Genomic DNA, 18,002 nt, shown 5'->3' on the forward strand with positions numbered 1-18,002 from the left:
ACGAAGAATAATATAGAAATACATTCACTGACAAATGACCCTTGCTCCTTGACAGAGGCAGTGACCTGCACGTGCATTGTCCTCAATAGGATATTTTGTGACAACCTTGTGTTATGATAAGTACATAAGTATTACCATACTGAGTCAGACCGAAGGTCCATCAAGCCCAGCATCCTGTTTCCAACAGTGGTCAATCCAGTGCATTTTTTTCTAGAAAAAAAGGTGCCGGTACTCAAATGCTAAGCCATCCTTCAGGGGTGGGGTGATCACTGCGTGACCCACCCCACAATAGCCAGGCCCCCTGCAACCAGTCATAGAATCTATGACAAGGCAGGATTGTTGTGTAGAGCCTGAGCTCTTTCTTTAAAACTTGGAGTCCATGGGTCAAATTTAGCAAACAATGGAAAAGGTGCCGGTAGTCAGGACCCCCAAGTACGCCCTCAAAAAAAAGCCCTGGGTCAATCCGGGTCACAAGTGCCTGGCAAGATCCCAAAACAGTACAATACATTTCTTGCTGCTTATTCTAGGCCAGATTTTAGCAAAATGTCTTATGTAGAAGAGCTGATGACTCAGAGTGTAGTCCACAGACATTTGGGGGGGGGGGGGTGGGGGGTCCTCAAGGTGACTGGTGACTTATTGAAGACTGAATGTTTCTGACCAGCCCAGACATAGTCCAGTTTTCATTCCAAATTAGTAGAATTTGAAAGAGAAAGGGAATGGGACTTGATATACCACCTTTTTGTGGTTACAATCAAAGCAGTTTTATATATTAGAATAAATGGTACTTATTTTGTATCTGAGGCAATGGAGGGTTAAGCGACTTGCCCAGAGTTACAAGGAGCTGTAGTGGGAATCAAACCCAGTTCCTCAGGATTAAAGTCCACTGCACTAACCACTAGGCTACTCCTCCACTGTAGTTGTTTTTTTCTTACTACCATAGGGCTATCGTAATTCTTATTATGCTTTAGGATTGCAATTAAAAAGATAGGACTGCAGAAAACAAGTCTTGAAATGCTTGTTCTGCATTGTCTGCACTGAAGGGGATTATAACCAGCTGGAGCAGTCACACACATTAGCAGCCTGAGTGATAGACTAAAGTATGTGGTGACTCGTATTACTGAAGAAACACAATCCTCTTCTCTTTTCAGTACAGTTTTCCCCTTCTGTGCAGCTAATGCTATCATTTTGCTCATCCGTTCACCAGAAGGTTTATTTCTGGTGTGGCTCCCTCACCCACTTCTCTTGCAATTGGAAGGAGAGACCGGTTTCCTGGGGGTGGAACTGGGATGTTGAGCTCTTTGCTCTCTGCACACCAGTTCTCATATGTTCATTAGGGGGCCTCTTAAAGATATGATAATTATGACATTTTTACATGATTAGCATCCCTTGTAATTTGCATAGGATAATGCAAGCTCTTGGGAAAGGATGCCCTCCCCCCACTACAACTTCCAGGAGCTCGCAGCACAGTGAATGGAAAGGGGGAAGAGCATAACTCAACCTAAGGACCTGTAGTGTCCTACCACAAACTGCCCCTATATGAGCACCTCACGGTAGACCTGGGAGCTGATACTGGATCTGGTATTGATGATCATTTAGGTGTCTGAAGCACCTTTCTTCCAAACAGCATTCCAGCACAGTGTGCCATCATAACCCGTAGTAAACATAAAAGCAACCTCTCAGAGCACTGAGTCTGCATAAAAGCTTCTCCAGCCAGAACATATTATTTGATTTGATTTTGTATGTCAGGGGTAGACAACCTTTATAGTCAGAGGGCTCTATGAATGTCTGCACGATCCCTGGTGGGCTGCAACATTATGCAATATCAGAAATGGAAATGCTTAGAGCTTCATAGACCTTCTGTGATAAATAAATAAGTACACATTTAATTAAAAATAATGGAAACAAACTGCTAGAGTGGCTATTCTGAAAAGATTTGGGAAATACAGTATTTAAAATTGCCAAAATTCTAGTTAATGGAATGTTCTGTGTATACTTCTCATGGTCTTGCAGGCCACATAAAATTCATTGATGGGCAGCATGTTGCCCATCCTTGTTGTATATGTTCATATTCTGAGACTTGCTTCTCCTCCTTTCCTTTTACAACACTATGACATAGATTCCAAGGTTCTTATCCTAGAACGGAGACTGCCTGCACAAGGTCAGTTTAATGTTTCAGGTGGAGACTGAGGCTTTTCCCTTCTTTTCACATGGAAAATCCATTATTAGGTGACTTCTTATTATATTTGAGTGACCGAGTTGTTCCTTATACTTTAGGATTTTTTTTAGATATATTCTAGTTGTTTCTGGATTTTGGAGAGATCTGTCGTCGACTTATACATTATACCATATATATTTAATAATGTATTATTAAAGTATTAATTTGGCTTCACATATGGCTTTCATGGAAGCCATATTCCAACCCATTTATAACTGTATTGCTTTGGAAGTATTTAAATCACCACCACTCTGGGGTAGATATCAAGTCAGCTGGTTTGGCTTAAGAGTGTTATAATTGGAAGAGGAGAAGGAATCTTTTTGGTATCATTACCCAACTGCAGATGGGTAAGTTGAAGCACAGCATAACAAGATACAGAATGACATTTTAGAAAGGACAACCAAATTGGAATGTAGAGGTCAAATTCAGGTCTTCTGAAGTTCCAAGAACAGGATCTGCTGATGTACAGCCTGCTCTAAAATACCAGTGAAATGGACATTTGTGTGCCAGTAATGTGCAGCATGAACATTCATTTTAGAAATGTAGACATCTATACATCAATGGAGCAATATAGGAACATAAACATCTCTGTGGCAGCATATGAGCATCTGTGTTATGAAATGACAATATACCGGTCAATATTCAAAATGATTAGTACTGCGAGACTTCTGCTAGAGTTTGTGGAAGCCATTTTGAACCAGAGCCAAGAGGGGCAAGAGCGAGTGAGCATTTCTCCTGCCCGTTGGACCCCTATAATACCACTGATATTAAAGGTGGGCTCAGGTAGCCTATGAGGGTGGGGGGAGGGGTTTGACTGGTGGATCGATATCTGTTTGAGGGAAAGGGAGAATTGGAATTGGGGGGGGGCGTCGGGTCAGGAGGAAGAGGGTATCAGAGTCAGGTGGGAGGACCTGCTTCCCCTTATGTGGGTCCGTATTAAGTGTCTTATGCAGATCAGGATCTACATAAGATACTCTGGCTAGCGCATGCCCTCATGCCCTGGATATTTAATGCCAGTGCCTGGACAGGACCCAGCATTGAATATCGGGCCCTGATTCATCCAGTTGCAGTCAGTATGTGAAAAAAAAATGCTGACTGCCACTGGCTGAATATTGACCAAATAGATATTTATGTGTTGGAACATCAATGGTTATATCAGCCATTTTAGAAACATAGACTTCTATTTTTTCTGTAGCTGCCACAGAATCTAGTATCCCTTGCCAGTTTCACTTTCAAGGGGACATTGGCTACTGGAGGATGAAGGAGAAGACCACCCCTAAACCCTCTAGTGGAACACTGCTCAATAGGAGCACTTTTCTGGAACCTGGATGTACTTGGAAGCAGATCTGATATCCATCTTGGGCATATATGTTCATTCTTCTTCTGAAATGGGAAATTACCACCAATTTTTTTGGGCCCATTTCAGTCCCGCTCTAAAAAACCATGACTGCTCAAACATGCCTCCATGCCTTTTGGACATTCATCAGTTTTAAATATCCATGTACTAGCTTTGTAAAATCCAGTGTTGTTCAAAGTACTAGGTCAAAGTACTTAAGTAAATGTATATTTTAATACTTAAGTAAAAGTGTAGTGAAGAACACATAAAAAAATTACTTAAGTGAAAGTAAAAAAGTTATTGCCTAATATGATACTTTTTTGAGTAAAAAGTAAAAGTACCCACATCAACAGCAGTTATTGCTAAAGTTTTTATCTCAACAACTTTATTGCTCTACAATTCGATGCACTTTGCTTTTAGTAAAACTAAATTTTGAAAATGACTGTCACTCATGTGAGTGCCCTTGTGAGTCATTAATCCAGCAAAGCTAAAAGAGTGTTAACAATTGCACTAACAGGATGTGGATTAATTAGGCTGATAAAATGTCCCTTCAAATCAGGATAGGCTGCAATACTAGTGATTTCTTCTGACTGCGTCTGCAGGTATTGATCAAGGGAATCTCTGTCCAAGACACTTGTTTCCGTATAACAAAGAATACTTTATCATCGTTATTGCCGTTATCATCTACATTAGAAGTAGTGATTTCTAATTTATCATTTGCATTTTCATCTTTGTTATCATCATCATGTGCCCAATTACAGAGAAGGCTTTCACAAAGTTGGAATCATTGGCTGCTGTTGTTCTAATAATTTTTCACCTGATTTCAAACTCTGAATATTTTTGAAAACCCTTCAGTCATAAGGCCACATAAGCTGACTTCTTCTCTAAATATCAATCCATTGTAAAAATTTGCATGTGATGTCCAGCAATCTGTTGTGATAGAGACATAAGCCTGTTCACCAAGAGCTGCAATCAGCTTCAGCTTCATCTCGACTTCAAAGTGACCAACTCATCACTGCTCTGATTGTCTAGAGACCAGTAACCACCATTCTGCTTTTCCTGCTTGTTTGGTCCTAATGTGACTTGCCGTGTATTACCACAAGTCACGTTGGGACATTTGCATAGCAATGAGATGCAAAACATGCATTTGAATATTTTACATCTTATTACTATATGGCAAAATTAAGGCCCAATTAACGCGAATTAAGGCTGTAATGCTGCTTCATGAATTCTCCCCTATGGGGCTCATTTTCAAAGCTTTTAGGAGCCCTTTTACTAAGCTACGTAAGCGTCTACGTGTGCCCAATACATGCCAAAATGGAGTTACCGCCCAGTTACTGTGTGGCTCTTGCGGTAATTTCATTTTTGGTGTGCATCCGGTACTCGTGTCCAAAAAATAATGTTTATTTTCAGACATGCGTATCAGACACGCGCCAAGTGGCATTTGACACATGTAGGTCATTACCACTCAGTTACCATGTGAGACTTTACCACTAGGTCAATGGCTGGCGGTAAGGTCTCACACCCAAAATGGATGCGTGCCAATTTTGATTTTGCCGCACGTCCATTTTTGGCAAAAATGTTTAAAAAAGGCCTTTTTTTACAGGTGCACTGAAAAATGATTCTGGGTGTGCCCAAAACCCGCGCCTACACTACCATAGGCCATTTTTCAGAGCACTTTAGTAAAAGGACCCCTTAGACTTACAAAGTTATAATGCTCTTTATCTTGGGTTGAGTAACTCCAGGATTAGAGCACTACAATGGGTACAGAATGAAGCAGCTCGACCATATTACGCCCATTTTGAAACAGCTGCATTGGTTGCCAGTCAGTTTTTGTATACAGCTTAAGGTCCTTTGTTTTGTGTATCAAGCACTTTATTTGCCAGCTCCACTGTACTTGAAAGATTGTTTTTGTATATATGGTCCCAGGAGATGCTTGAGATCTGAGACAGAAATGTGCATTTCACTTGATCCATTTGTTGGTGTGAGATACAATGATACAAGACTTTCAGCCTTCTCTATTGCTGGGATTCCCATGTGGAATGCTTTAAAGGGGCAGCTACGTTTATATACACAGATATTACAATTTACATACTATCTTAAGACATCCCTGTTTGTTAAACCATTTATGTAATTTGGGATGAGCAGCCACACAAGATAACAGTTGTAACTAAGTAATAGCAGATTATACTATTCGCAGACAGAGTTTTAGTCTTTTAATTATGTATGTTTTTAAAATATTTTTATAGCTGTGTTTGGTCCCTGTTTACTAAGGTGCATTAGTGTTTTTAGTGTGCCTATACCTAGCGTGTGCACGCTAACCATGTAGGCGCCTATAGGAATATTGTAGGCACGTACATTATTAACGCATGTTAAAAACGTTAACTCGCGTATATCGCTGCTGTGTTTTGAAAACCACCTATAAGTACATAAGTAATGCCATAATAGGAAAAGACCAAAGGTCCATCGAGACAGCGGCCAATCCAGGTCAAGGGCACCTGGCAAGCTACCCAAATGTACAAACATTTTATACAAGTTATTCCCGAAATTGTGGACTTGTCCTTTAGGAAACCGTCCAACCCCTTTTTAAACTCTGCCAAGCTAACCGCCTTCACTACGTTCTCTGGCAACAAATTCCAGAGTTTAATGATGCGTTGGGTGAAGAAACATTTTCTACTATTTGTTTTAAATGTACTACTCTGTAGTTTCATATTATGCCCCCTAGTCCTAGTATTTTTGGAAAGCGTGAACAGACTTAGGTATAAGCGGTATAAAAAAATAAATAAATAAAAAGTCTGAGTGCTTTAAAATACGCCTTCACGAGTCAGTTTATGGAGGTCCAAAATGTGAATTGCTCTTCTAAAATAAGCACCCTAGTAACAAAGAAGATGATGGCAGATAAGTTGCTTATCCAGTCTGTTCACAAAGGGGTCCTTTTACTAAGTTGGGGGTAAAAGGGGCCCTTTGCTAGTGGCAGCAGCTGTTTTTGCCACGTGCCAGGGCTCCTTTTACCACAACATGTAAAAAGGGCCAAAAATGAAATGGTTGTGTAGTAAGTTCGCACTTGCTGCACTGCCATTTCAGGGGGAGCACTTACCACCACCCATTGAGGTGGCGGTAGTCGATAACCGGGCAGCGCACAATGTTGCCCGATTACCACTGGTTAAGCCCCTGTGGAAATATTTGTTAAATAGTTCCGCTAGTGCCAGAAATGGAACGCACTGGTGGTGGAACGACCGCCAGCACCCGTGTTTGTGCCGGCGGTAGTTCCAGCTTGCCGTGCAGCAACCCTTTGGTAAAAGTGCCCCCTAATGTTTCTACTGTGTAGTGCAGGTTACTTTCCTCATGATTTCTTGGAAATAAAAAAAAAAATTATTTCAAGCTGAAGTGCTGTGACTGCCCAAGACCAGTGAAATAAACACAAGGATTCTCGTCTTGAGTTCTCAGCTGTGCATCAAACATCTTCCATTACAGATGATACACTTTCTACCAAGCTCCGTCTGCTAAATCCTTGCACAGATAAAGATTTTTTAGCAGTATTACAGATTGTTCTTTGATCTCTGGCATAGTGACCAGGGGTGGAGGCATTGGTCCAGCTCTGAACCTCCACATCAAAGTTGATCCAAGCAAAGGAGCCCTGTCAGAGTGAAATAAAATGCGCTCACACAGATGTGAACTGACTCTGACTCTTTTCTGACACTTACTGGCACAGAAAATTAACATTTAATCTGTTGTCCTAATAAGAATCCAGGTTTGCAGATTTTTGGCAGTGTTCACAAATTTTCATATCTTTGTGGTTGAAGGTCAAATTTTGGTCACCAGCTCATGTAGAAAGATTCAGGTTTGAAAGTATTGCCGGGAACCTTCATTTAGATTGAGTTGAGAGTTTGGAAATTGCTTTCTTGCTTAAAAATTAAGGCATCATATCACAACTATTCACAATCTTGTTTTTGCTATTTTTATTCTTGGTGGTTTCAAATTTATCATGTTATTTTGACCAGGGTACAGGGCATTATAGTAGTCTAGTTGTAATGTTATCACCACATGGACCACTGTGATCAGACTCGTCTTATCAATATATGGAGAGAGATTTCATAGCTACCGCAGGTGATAGAGACAATTTTTAAAGGTTGTTTGAATTTGTGGGATCAGGGTGAGTGATGAGTCTAGCAGTATCCCAAGATTCCTGACCTTTGATTTGGGGGGGGAGTTCATACTTCCCAAAAGGTATTTTGAAGTCAGGTATTTGTCCACTTGTGTTAGGTACCCAAAGAATCTCTGTTTTGCTTGTGTTCATGCAGAGTTTGTTTGCTGTTGTTTGTCCATTCCTGAGTTGTGGTTAGACAGGCAATCAGTTTATTCAAGGCTGTGGGTAGATCTGGTTCAATGAGTATGAGTAGTTATGCATCATCAGCATGAATATAGAATTTTGTGTCCTTCGACCAAAGCAGCTCAGCAAGAGGCTTGAGGTAGATATTAAATAAAATGGGAGATAGTATGAATCACTCTAGCACCCCATAGTTCAGTGCCCAAAGTAATAATGAGCTGTTGTTGAACAGAACTGATTGTTGTCTGTCTGACAAGTAGGATTTCAACTGTGTAAATACTGTGCCACTGTTTCTGCCAGTCTTGTAAGCATAATATTGTGATCCACAGTGTTGAAGCTGCTGAGAAATCCAGCAACACTAGTATTGAGGTAGATCCTCTGTCACGATTTCTGTGCAGATCATAAAGAAGGGACATAAGAACTGTATCCAGGTCAAAGCCAGATTGACATGGGTCCAGCCAATTATTTTCTATTAGCCAGTCATTGAGTTGAAGTCTGTTCTACACGTTTTGCCAGGAAAGGAATGTTAGAGACTGGTCGGTCAGTAGTTTTTGAGGTTGTCCTGGTCCAGTGAGCTCTTTTTCAGTAGGGGGTGCACCACACCTCTTTTTAGTGTTGTTGGCAGCTGCCCTTCCACAAGAGAAATTTTAGTAGCCCATTCAATGATGCCTATGCTTGCCTGTTGTATTATGTTTGCTAGGCAGGGTTCAAGAGGGCAGGTTGTAGGCCATAGACCTTTCAGGATTTTATCTAGAGCTTCCTCTGTGACCTTGTTGAATGAGTCCCAGATGGCTGTGCATGGTGGGGAAGAGAGGGACTGTTTTCCTCCTTAGCTGGTGGGAGCTTTGATTGGACAGTCTGTAGGTCCAGATGGAGACCTTTCATTTTGTTGGTAAAATATGTGGTAAAATCATTGCTGGTTAGTTGTGACTGGGAAGGCTGGTTCAGTTGTGGGGTTTGCAGTAGGCCATTTACTATTTTAAATAGTTGCTTGATTGAATTTGCAGCTTGTTCAATGTGTTGAGAGAAATGTTTTTTTGGCTGTTGTTAAGGCCTTGTAGTACATTGCCATGTGTTTCTTACAGTTGAACCTATCTTCGTCTGGGTGAGATTTTCGCCATTTTCTTTCAAGTTGATGTCCTTTATGTTTAAGGACCTGTAGTTCTGGGGAGAACCACAGGGAACATTTATGTGTACAGCACAGGACCTTCTTTAGAGGGTCATTTTTCCTAATGTCATTGATAAGAATGCATTCCAGATATCAACCTGATCCGACACTGTCATCATCCACATGGGGGTAGGACAAGGTTTCTAGGAAGTTATCAGCAGTCAGATTTCTCATGTCCTGAATTTCCTTCCAAACTTTGGTTGGGTCCAATTGTTTTATGTAGCCATTAATAGAAAATTTGATTAGAAAATGATCAGTCCATGATAGGAGTGTTATACCGATGCCTCTTCTTCCCCAGATTACTGGGATGAATGAAGATCTTTGGTTTACCAGGCCAAAGTACATTCTTGTTAAGTAGGAAAGATTGCAGAGCTCTTTAGCTATTCAGTATAATAAATAAAAAAAAACTGGTTTGTCTTTAGCAGCAATTAGCTTTCTTGTTATGCTTCAATAAAGACTTCTTATTTAAAATGAGATATACAGTCAACTAATTCTACTTATAATTTGTGCTTTTAAATCTTGAAACAAAGTAAAATAGTTTTAAAGTCCAGTATCTAATATCCAACAGGCACTTCTGTTCGCTACAGACACAAATGAAATTGGCTGTCCACTCCTGTAAAATTATTTGGAAGTTTTAATGCAGTGGAATGGTCAGCAGGATATCAGAAATTTAGAGTTGATATAAGACAAAGATATGAATTTCAACCCACAAAGTTTAGTTATTGTTTCATTTTGCAGTGTCTGATCCTGATGGCCTCTGATCCAATTGATGTAGATCCTTGGAGGTTTTTATGTTATAGATTCAGCTTGGATCACAAGCAAAGAGAAAGAGTGCTTGCTTGAAAAGTGCAGAGTGACAAAAAGTTGAATTTATCCAAGCAAAACAAATGAAATTAACTAAGTGGAAGAAAGAGAACTTAAAATAAAACTCAGGAGTGGTACCCCAACATAGACCGTGTAGAAGTATGTGAAAATTTGAGCAGTAAACAAGCAAATACTGCCAGATTCTATATAGCAAGCCTAGCGTTCTGCACTGAAATCTAAGCGTATTCCATAACAACACACGTAACTTAATTGGCTTAACAAGCTAATCAGCATTGATAACAGCACTTAACAAGCAATAATGAGCACTAATTGGCAATAATTAGAATTTACACGCACAACTTGCTATGCATAGTCTGTAATGAACTGCGCCTAAATTCTAATGCATGTAGTTCAAAAGGGGCATGGTTATGGGTGGGGAAATGGGCAGTCCAAAATTTACACGCATAGTTATAAAATATGTCCCAGTGCACATAAATCTATGGACAGGGATTTACACCACGTTTTCGTTGGTGTAAATGGAGGTGCATAGTTTTAGGCAATGGGATATCAACTAAGAATATTCTACATTACAGTGCCTAAATCTTGGTGCCACTTATAAAATACGCTTAGCTGGAAATATTTACTACGCAGATTTTTTAGGCTCCTTATATAGAATCTGACACCTAGTGTATTATTTAACCTGAATTGTAGGATCCTGATCTGAACGCTGTCATGCCCACTCTCTGTCCCCAGACAGACAACATAGAAAACAAAGTGGAGGGAGGTAAATAGTGGAGTGTCCCAGTGATCTGTATTTAGACCAATGCTTTTTATAAATGATCTGGAAATGGGAACAATGAGCGAGTCATTAAATTTGTAGGGTGGCACACAATTATTCAAAGTTATAAAATGGCATGCAAATTATAAGACATTGCTGGAGGATCATTCAAGACTGGGAGACTGGGCTTCCAAATGGCTGATGAAATTCAATGTGGACAAGTGGAAAATGATGTGTATAGGGAAAAATTATAGCTACTTGATGCTAGGTTGCACATTAGGAGTCACCACTGAGGAAAGGATCTAAGTATCATAACTGGTTGAACATTTCTGCTCCATGTATGGTGGTGGTCAAAAATTCAAACAGAATGTTGAGAATTATTAGAAAATAAATCAAAGAATATCATATTGCTTCTATACATATTGAACCAATGCCATTTTGTGCAATTCTGGGCCCCACATCTTCACAAGATATAGCAGAATTAGAAAAGTTACAGAGAATGGTGACCAAAATGATGAAGGCGATGGATCAATTCTTCAGTGAGGAAAAGCTAAAAAGGATATGGCTCTTCTTGAAGAAGACACTGTTGAGGAGGGAATATGATAGAGGTCTATAAAATCCTGGAGGAGTAGAACATGTAAACACAAATTGTAGGCTCCTTTTACTAAGGTGAGCTAATAGATTTAGCTATCGCTAATGATTAGCACACACTAAATGCTAAGAAGCTCATAGGAATAAAATGGGCTTCTTAGCATTTAGTTCATGCTAATCATTACTGCATCCTAAATCCATTAGCACACCTTAGTAAAAGGAGCCTATTTGTATTCTTTCAAAAATACATAGACTAGGAAATGTCATGAAGTGAAAAAGTAGTACATTTAAAACAAATAGGAAAACATTTTTTTTTCACTCAAGGCATAGTTAAGCTTTGAAACTCATTGCTGGAGGATGTGGTAAAAACAGTTAGCATAGCTGAGTTTTAAAAAGGTTGGACAAATTTGTAGAGAAAAGGGCAATAGAGTGTTGCAAGAAGACCTGAGGAAAGCCACTGCTTATTCCTCAAGGTTAGTGGCATAGAATCAAACTACTTTTTGAGGTGCTGCCTCCTGAGTGCAGTGGAACAGGTAAAAACACAAATTCATTGTTTACACTTTCAAAACATACAGACTAGGGAACATGAAGTTACTTAATAGTACATTTAAAACAAATAGGAGAAAATATTTTCACTTAACACGTAAGTTGAGCTTTGAAATTCATTGCCAGAGGATGTGATAAAAGGAGTTTGTGTACCTGTGTTTAAAAAAAACTTTGGACAAATTGTTGAAGGTAAAGTCCATAAATCATTTTAAACATAGACCCGGGGAAAGCCATTACTTAACCTTGGAAGGCTTTTTAATCCAATGCTGCATGGAAACATGAACCTTAGCAGTAGTACCATAAAACTATCTCAAGGGGCACCATATTGGCTGCAGGTGTCAGTTACAGTAAGAGTGTGGCATCTTGCTAAATTTGGGACCTTGCCAGGTACTTGTGACCTGAATTGGCCACTATTAGAAACAGGATACTGAGCTAGATGGATCTGTGGTCTGACTCAATATGGTTTTCTTATATTCCTATGTTCTTTTACCCCCATGTGACTAAAGCCGGTCCTTAACTAAGGACCTTTGTACATCAATCACAATTAGTCTGAATATAATAAACAAAAACAGAGAAAGATCAAACAGTGATCAGGACAATATTTGAACTCCACAGTTGGCATTTCTTTAAAATTATATCTGGATAGTCAGCACTGGCCGATTTCTGAATATCTGTGCTAGATATCCAAGTATGACAGTGCTGCCAATATCTGAATGATGGAGATATTCAGGGCGACTAACCAACTATGAATATGGAGTGCTCAGGTCAGCTTTTTTCCTGTGATAAATTATCCAGATGGTTTTCTGGATACCTGTGGTGAATATCACTGGTCTCTGGATAAATCCAGTTCCTGCTCCTGGACTGTCCTGGTTCTATGGGGGTAATTTTATAAGGAGCTGTTTTAGATGGCAGGAACACACATAGATAGTGGTATTCTAGGCCCCTTATAGAATCCCACTAAAGTATGCAGCATGTTATGATGGCATATACTTTTGCTGGTAGGTGGGCACATGGACAAAGTGCACAAATACACCTATAAGTGATTGTGCTCTTATAGATAAGTGGGCCAAACCATTTCTTACACCTGAAATACAGCTGTCCATGTGGCCAATGGGGATAGCCCATCCAATCACGTGCAAAAATCTGTGAACTTCATTGGATTTTAGTTTAGTCCACATTCCCATAGGTAAATATTGATGACTTGATGCACTAGATCCAAAAAAAAAGCCACAAATCAGCAAAACTGAGGGTTAGCCCACTTGTCCGTAAGATAACCCATATATGTACTTTCTGTCTAACTTCTAGGTGTGGCATTTACACCACCTGTACCACTGATATAAATGATAGTGCCATAATTGTAAGCACATTTTCTGCCACTTCCACTGGTATTCCATAAAGCACATTATGGGTCTACTTTTCATTATAGAATGGCTTGAAATAGGTGTCTGTTTACCCTCTTCTCCTAGGCACCCTGTCATAGAATTATGCATAAGATTCAGGTAATGCCTCTGACAATATGTGGATGGTCCCAGTCAATAGTTATCTGGATAGCAGGTGCTTCAACTCAGATAAGTAGCTCCGAATATTGAGCCCAGTGTCTTCAGATATGCAACAATTTTTGTCTTTATGATAGTACAGCTACAAACATCAGTATTAGACCCTTACTGATTAGTTCCAGTCATCAATTAGTCTTGTAGTCAAGACTGGCATGAGGAACTGAATATCTGAATTTCACCCACTCATAGGTCAGGTTGGTGATTTCTCATTAAGAGGACATATCATTTGCATGGATTAATATTCATATCCTCTTGGCTTTCAGGTGGTGGTGTCAACAACAGTGAATGTTGATGGGCACGTTCTGGCAGTGTCTGATAACATGTTCGTCCACAATAACTCCAAGCATGGGCGCAGGGCACGACGTCTCGACCCCTCTGAAGGTATGCCACTTACAACTGTATGGTTACAGAGTTAGAGTATAGGAGAGAGGGTACAGTAAATGACTCAGGGCCCTTTTAACTAAGGTGCATTAGTGTTTTTAGCATGCCTACACTTAGCGCATGCTAACCATATAGGCGCCTATATGGCTATTGTAGGCACGTATAAGGTTAATGTGCATACATGGTTAATGCATGTTTAAAATGTTAATGTGCTTATAACGCTGCTTAGTAAACAGGGTTCTTAGGGATGGGCTGTCATTTACAATCTACAACCAATCCAAAAATTTGCTCTTATATTGACTCTTACTCGGTGCATATAGAAGATTCACAATTATTAACAAAAAGAACCTCAACTGCCTGGGGTGCCCCAAACAATGACTAAACCCCAAATAACGGCTACTATCATGGGTTCTAACCAACCTTCCGAACCCATCTGCAAGGAAAATAACTCATCATGAGAGAAAACCTTGCAGCCAAAAAAACCCGGAGGGTGGAAGGGGGCAGACAAAGGTGAGTGTGCCATTGGGGAGGGTAGGAGGGGGAGCAGACAAAGGTGAAGGTGCCGTTTGGGGGGAGGAGGAGGCTGGAGTGTGAAGAGGGAAAGGGAATAAAAATTCAGGCATTAGGATGGGAAAATTCTGTCCAAAAATGTTAAAAATAAACCGCATAATTTTGCAGATTTTTCAAAAATGTTGTGCAGAATTTTCAAACATTTTGCCAAGAATTCCCCCAGCAGTAGTTGGTGCTAACTGTTTTTTTGTCTGTCTGTATTGTCATTGTTTCTGCTTATTTCAGGGAAATTTGAAGATTAGGATTGAGGTCTATTGGCAGAGCTGTGTGGGAAAGAATGGCTACCTTCCAATACATGTAGAAAGAATAAAGGGCATAACAAAAATCCACTATCACTTGGAATTAATAATTTTTTGACAGACACAAGTGAAAAAAGGATGGGCCCAATATTCAGAGGAATTATCTCCTAGCTTTGAGAGTTATGCTCCTAAATTGGCCTCTTTGAAAATTTACTAGGACTTAAAGCCCCTTTTAGAAAGCCACGCTAGCGATTCTGGTGTGGCAAATGTGATGAAGACTTTGTAAAAGGAGCCCTTAGTGCTTATAATTATACTTAAAATTTCACTAAACTTTTAAATCTAGGAGCATAAAAAGTGGGTGGCAACAGGGACGGATTTAGGGTGAGGAAAGAAAATTAGGAGTTTAGCACTGATTTTCAGCAGTAGGCTCATAATTTTTTAATTTTTGTTACATTTGTACCCCGTGCTTTCCCACTCATGGCAGGTTCAATGCGGCTTACATATTATATACAGGTACTTATTTGTACCTGGGGCAATGGAGGGTTAAGTGACTTGCCCAGAGTCACAAGGAGCTGCCTGTGCTGGAAGTGGAAATTGAACTCAGTTCCTCAGGACCAGGCTTAAACCCTACTGAGCGAGCTGATACCTAATATTCAGCGGCACATAACCGGTTAGTGCCACTAAATATCACCGGCAAGGTTAGGGGTGGACCAGGTTCAGAGGTAGGGTGGAGCAGCAATTTAGCTGCTTAGCAGTGATTTTTGGTTCACTAACCTGGTAAGAAACTGCATAATGTTAGGGCAGAAAAACAGCTGTCCTAACTTTATATGGCGAGCTAACTGGGCACCAGTCTGAACATTGGCTGGTGCCCAGTTAACTCCCAGGTCACCAGTTATATCAGGTTATTCAATGTCAGGAGCCATGCATGCCATGGCATTGAATATCCCACTGCAGACTGAATATTCACCCCATAACTTTAAGGTCCTAAATTAAGATGAATTTTCAGCTGAAAATTTAGGCTCTTAAATTTGACTGAAAATAAATCACAATTTTTGAAGCTTATCTAGGAGCATAAATTCAGGAGCTCAGCTTTTTATGAATATCGGGCCCTATATTTTTTATAAAGAATATTGTAGTGTTTCTTCAAATGTAGGATAGTTGATCACCATAGGTGAGAGTGCAAATCCATAATTATGGAGTGTTATACATGAGGCTATTGTTATATTAACATTTAAATCCACTTTGCTTAGCACTGTCCAACAAAGAAGATACTCAATAGATGCATGTGTTCCCGTCTGAGATATGGAAGTTGAGTTCATAGATGGGGGTGCATCATATAGCTTCATTTCCTGTGATAATGAAGATCAACTCAATGATGGCACCAGCCTACATTTTCCACATGGGTTTAGTCAAAATATCGGCATTCAGAAGTATCTGATTTCTGATAGCTTAACACATTTTATTGTGGAAAAGAGATACAAACGATTCTGAAAAGCAGTGGAAGTTCCTTTGTGGCCAAGTCTCTTGACACATGGGTCAGTTAATAAGATGAAAATCTGGTGGACCCTAAGCCACTAAGGGATATACACATAAAATAGTAATTTCATTTCGTTTCGTTTTATTAGTCTCGTTCTGATTATTTAATTTGCTTCATTTTCCAAGTTGTTTTATTTTTTTGCTCTGTTGATTAATTATTTTCTATTAAAGGCAATGGGGAAAGCAATTGTATTTGACTCCAACATTGGGGTTTTCCATTCAAACATGCTAAATCTTGCAGACAGGAATCTGCAGCCAATGTGACAAGAGTGGGTCCAAGTGCACAAAGAGTGGCATGAATACCCCAGGGCACCATGAGAAGGGCAAAGCAGCATTATCAGTTGCAGGAAGACTCCCAGGTACCTTGAGAGGGGAAACACATCACCAAAAGTGGTATCCATAACTCAGGTACTGTTAGAGGTGCAGAGCAGCCCTAACAGTTACATGAACAGCCCAAGACTTCAGGAGAGGAACAAAGCAACTCCAGCAATATCATAAAGATCTCAAGGCACTAAGGGTGTGGCAAAGCAGCAGAAAGAGTGGCATAAACAACCAGCAGCACCAAACGTGGAACAAAGTCTACATACAGTGGTATGCACAGCCAAGGCATCATAAAAGGAGCAGAGACATGGACTGTGATTTTGACTGATCGTCTAAAAATGTATCACTAAAAGTTTGTGTTTTAACACCACAAGAAACAAGCAAGTCTTAGGGTATCCCCCCTCCCATGCCCACCCCTACCCCTCATCTCATGAATACAGGAAATGTGGTATGCAGTAGGGACCAAGTCCGTCAGACTGAAGGTCAAACCTGGGATTGTGTTAAGCTGGTAGAAACCATGGCTCGCCAGGATCAGATCCTTTTTTTGATAGTTGAGTTATTTGGGAATGCAGCTTAAAATGAGTGGTATGTGCCATCAAAGGCTAAATACCAGCTGAAACCAATAGTCAGTAAGTACCACAACAGTAGAATTAGAGAAACAGAAACTGTTTATCCAATGCTGTATGGAAACATGACCCCTAGTGGTAGTACACAACACTACCTGAGGGCCACCATATTGGCAGCAGGTGTGGGCAAGAGCAGTAGTTACTGAGGATCACTCCTACCTGCAGCCATACTAGACCACCAGGGAGAACACATATGAGTCATGGAGGAGGGGGTTTCTTGTTGAGATGGGGCTTCTGGTTGGCAGGGATGAGCTTCTAATCAAGGGGGATATTGAACGAGGGGGTGTTCGAGCTTCTGATTGGGAGTGGAGGTTTTGATTGTAGGTTGGGCTTCTGATGCGTGGGTGGGGGTTAGGTTTCTATCAGGTTGGGGGTGTTTATTGGGTGGTCGAGCTTCTGATTGGGGTAGGGAGTGGGGTTTTCATTGTGGGGGAAGGGTGCACATCGGATTTCTGACTGCACTGCAGGCCCTTTAAGATGTGGCTTGGTAGCATCAGGCCATGGCTTGGTGGCCTGATATTCCAGGATGAGTGGAATAACGCTGCTTGCAAGCAGCATTATTCATTTGCCATGGGAATCAGCAAGCTGCGGTACTGAAGTGCTGCATGTTTGTGACTTCTGTGGTAAATCAAGATGCACTAAAAGCATACTAGAGCACACTAAAAGGTCAGAATAGGATCATTCACAATTTTCTGAGGAATTCACAAAGGGCTCACTGAAAACAGAGCCTTTTGTAAAATACATTTAAGGAAACATAGGAGTATTCATGTATTGTGCAGTATGTCCAGTGGAAAGAGCCATTTTACAAACAAACATGTCCCAAAAAGAACAGCTTTACTTGGTGTTTCACATGTATAACATGGGGAGTATACATATATTTTAAAAGTCCACCCATGCCACATTCAGTCTTGATATTTATGCGTGCTATTGGAGGAAACGTCCATAGTCTGTTATTGAGATAGACATGGGAAAGCTACTGCTTGCCCTAGAATTGGTAACATGGAATGT

General features: G+C 40.3%; 1 protein-coding gene across 6 annotated transcripts in view; it reads left to right on the top strand.

Annotated features, from left to right (window-relative positions):
- Positions 1–18,002, top strand: part of EBF4 (EBF family member 4) — a 470,543-nt gene that overhangs the window by 332,322 nt on the left and 120,219 nt on the right. For all 6 annotated transcript variants that reach the window (XM_030190928.1, XM_030190932.1, XM_030190933.1 and 3 more), the window contains exon 8: positions 13,585–13,702. In XM_030190928.1, the coding sequence (XP_030046788.1) occupies positions 13,585–13,702 (118 nt within the window). The remainder of the gene's footprint in view (positions 1–13,584; positions 13,703–18,002) is intronic.

This window comes from Microcaecilia unicolor, chromosome 2 (genome assembly GCF_901765095.1).
Source record: "Microcaecilia unicolor chromosome 2, aMicUni1.1, whole genome shotgun sequence".
In the NCBI taxonomy this organism is placed as follows: domain Eukaryota; kingdom Metazoa; phylum Chordata; class Amphibia; order Gymnophiona; family Siphonopidae; genus Microcaecilia; species Microcaecilia unicolor.